At 37.4% G+C, this 1,822-nt stretch overlaps 1 protein-coding gene across 1 annotated transcript; it reads right to left on the reverse strand.

The window, feature by feature from the left end:
• On the reverse strand, positions 1-1,428 carry LOC142357815 (uncharacterized). Its single transcript, XM_075409335.1, has 3 exons — positions 1,312-1,428; positions 510-861; positions 1-212 (listed from the first exon to the last, which is right to left on the reverse strand). The coding sequence occupies exons 1-3, from the start codon at positions 1,349-1,351 to the stop codon at positions 155-157; spliced, it is 450 nt and encodes a 149-aa protein (XP_075265450.1). The 5' UTR covers positions 1,352-1,428; the 3' UTR covers positions 1-154.
• Positions 1,429-1,822: the final 394 nt, after the last annotated feature.

A 1,822-nucleotide genomic window follows, 5' to 3' on the forward strand; every position in this document is an offset into this window, starting at 1 on the left:
ACAGCCAAATTTATTGCCAATTGAATATCTTGCTTTACAAAACTGACACAAATCTACAGAAGGACATTTAGTGAGATGAGGGGGTGGGAAAGTGGAGAGAAAGTTCAGTCATCCATGTAGCTTTCAGTTCCAATGTCTGCATTTTGTACTCTGATCACACAATTCTGAAGTTTTCCTTGATAGGGGAATGGTCACTGGGAAGACTGCTTGTCCTGAAACATAATAAAAAATGATACATTTTTAAGACAAAAAGACAAAAATAGATATTGATTTCTGAACGAAAGCAATCGTTAAATGCAACTTGATATTAAAAAAATTTTTCTGTGCAGCAATATTTTTTTAAAAAAAAAACTTCACATTGTTTTTTTACAAATGGACAAGTGGAGAAACATTTACATTGGGAAAAAATCTGAATTATAGATATGAAAGAAAAGCTAAAACTTTATTTTGCCTACTACTTGGATTTGATAAAAGAGAAGTTTTACAAAACCTAAAATTGTCCAGCTCACCTAATTGTAGTTGTGGTAGTATTGGATGAGCCTCTTTTTCGTTCCGGATATCCGCCTGAAATCTCCGCCACAGTTGTCGAAAGATATGCTTGTTGTTCACGCCCATCATCGTCATTCATTTCATCATTTTCATCATAAACAACCTTGCTCACAGCTATCCTAAGGTCCCCGAAGTTCACCTCTGAGGTCTTAAAACCCACCCAGGGTTCTTCAGTTGCAGCTTGTTGGTTGTCTCTTTTGTCGGTTGTTTCTTGCGCAAATCGGCCTCCGTCTGTTTGCTGCGCTTTGTTTTCTGTTGATTTTTTCACTGAATTGAGAAGGCGTTCTGATTTTAGACGTGAACAGCAGGAGTCTAAACAGCAAAGGCTGATTTTCCCTCTGGTTGACCGTAGCATAATAAATATACTAATCAAATTTAAATTAGCACCCTATGATTTAGCAGAGTAAAAATTGTGATACTACACCAACTTTTGATCACGTTTAGAAAGCAATTTTTCACACAATTAATGTTCAGTTCTTTTGACGTCTAGTCTGGAAGTTTCAGCCGATGAAAAGTTTCCTGATCAAATATGCTGCAACTCTTAGTAAGCTTTACTGACCATTATCAGTGCAAAAAGACGCATTATTTATAACAATGCGTCTTTTTTTGCACTGATAAAGGTCAGTGTGTGCAAAAAGACGCATTATGTTCACACATAGCATAGAAACCGAAAAAAAGTATTCACGAAAGATAATGAATCAAAGAGCTCCCCATTTTCCGAATAGTCTTTATTGTGATGAAGATGATGATGATGGTACTAACTGATGATCTCAAAGAATGCCTCCCTGTACTTCCTGTTCATGAGACCATATATGAGTGGGTTGCAGGCCGAGTTGCTATATGCAATCCATACTGAAGTTGTCACACCTCATCTGCAACAAAAACTAAAATTTCACAATTAATTTTTATCGGCAAAAAGGGATATTTTTCATTCCATCATAAGCTCATTGCCTAAAGAAGATTCAATCTCCATTGTGTAATTGTTGTAACGGTCCTTTTAAACTAAAAATTTTAAAATCCCAGGATGAGGTGCTCGACCCGAGTCAGCTCTGATCAGACTGACTTGCGTCGCGCAGAGGGCCCTAACACTTCAGAAGGAGTTCATAACAAAGAAAATCATGCTCGAACGACTCACCCCAAAACGCAGACTGCGAATTCTTAAATGTGACATGAACATAGTAGGGGTCATGAAAAAAAATATACTGACTTTGCTACTGATTCAGAGCTGATTTACACTTTGTGATAGGTACGGGGGGTTACCAGACCATCCAGA

Source organism: Convolutriloba macropyga, unplaced genomic scaffold, assembly GCF_964194025.1.
Source record: "Convolutriloba macropyga unplaced genomic scaffold, txConMacr16.3 SCAFFOLD_4931, whole genome shotgun sequence".
Lineage (NCBI taxonomy): Eukaryota > Metazoa > Xenacoelomorpha > Acoela > Convolutidae > Convolutriloba > Convolutriloba macropyga.

What these genes read in the sequence shown, in the direction of transcription:
- LOC142357815 (XM_075409335.1), bottom strand. Translation starts at nt 1,351, where the DNA reads ATGAACAGGAAGTACAGGGAGGCATTCTTTGAGATCATCA. An exon ending in GGCATTCTTTGAGATCATCA is followed by an intron (nt 862 to 1,311) that starts GTTAGTACCATC and finishes TTTGCTGTTTAG; the next exon opens with ACTCCTGCTGTTCACGTCTA. An exon ending in ACTACCACAACTACAATTAG is followed by an intron (nt 213 to 509) that starts GTGAGCTGGACA and finishes ATTATGTTTCAG; the next exon opens with GACAAGCAGTCTTCCCAGTG.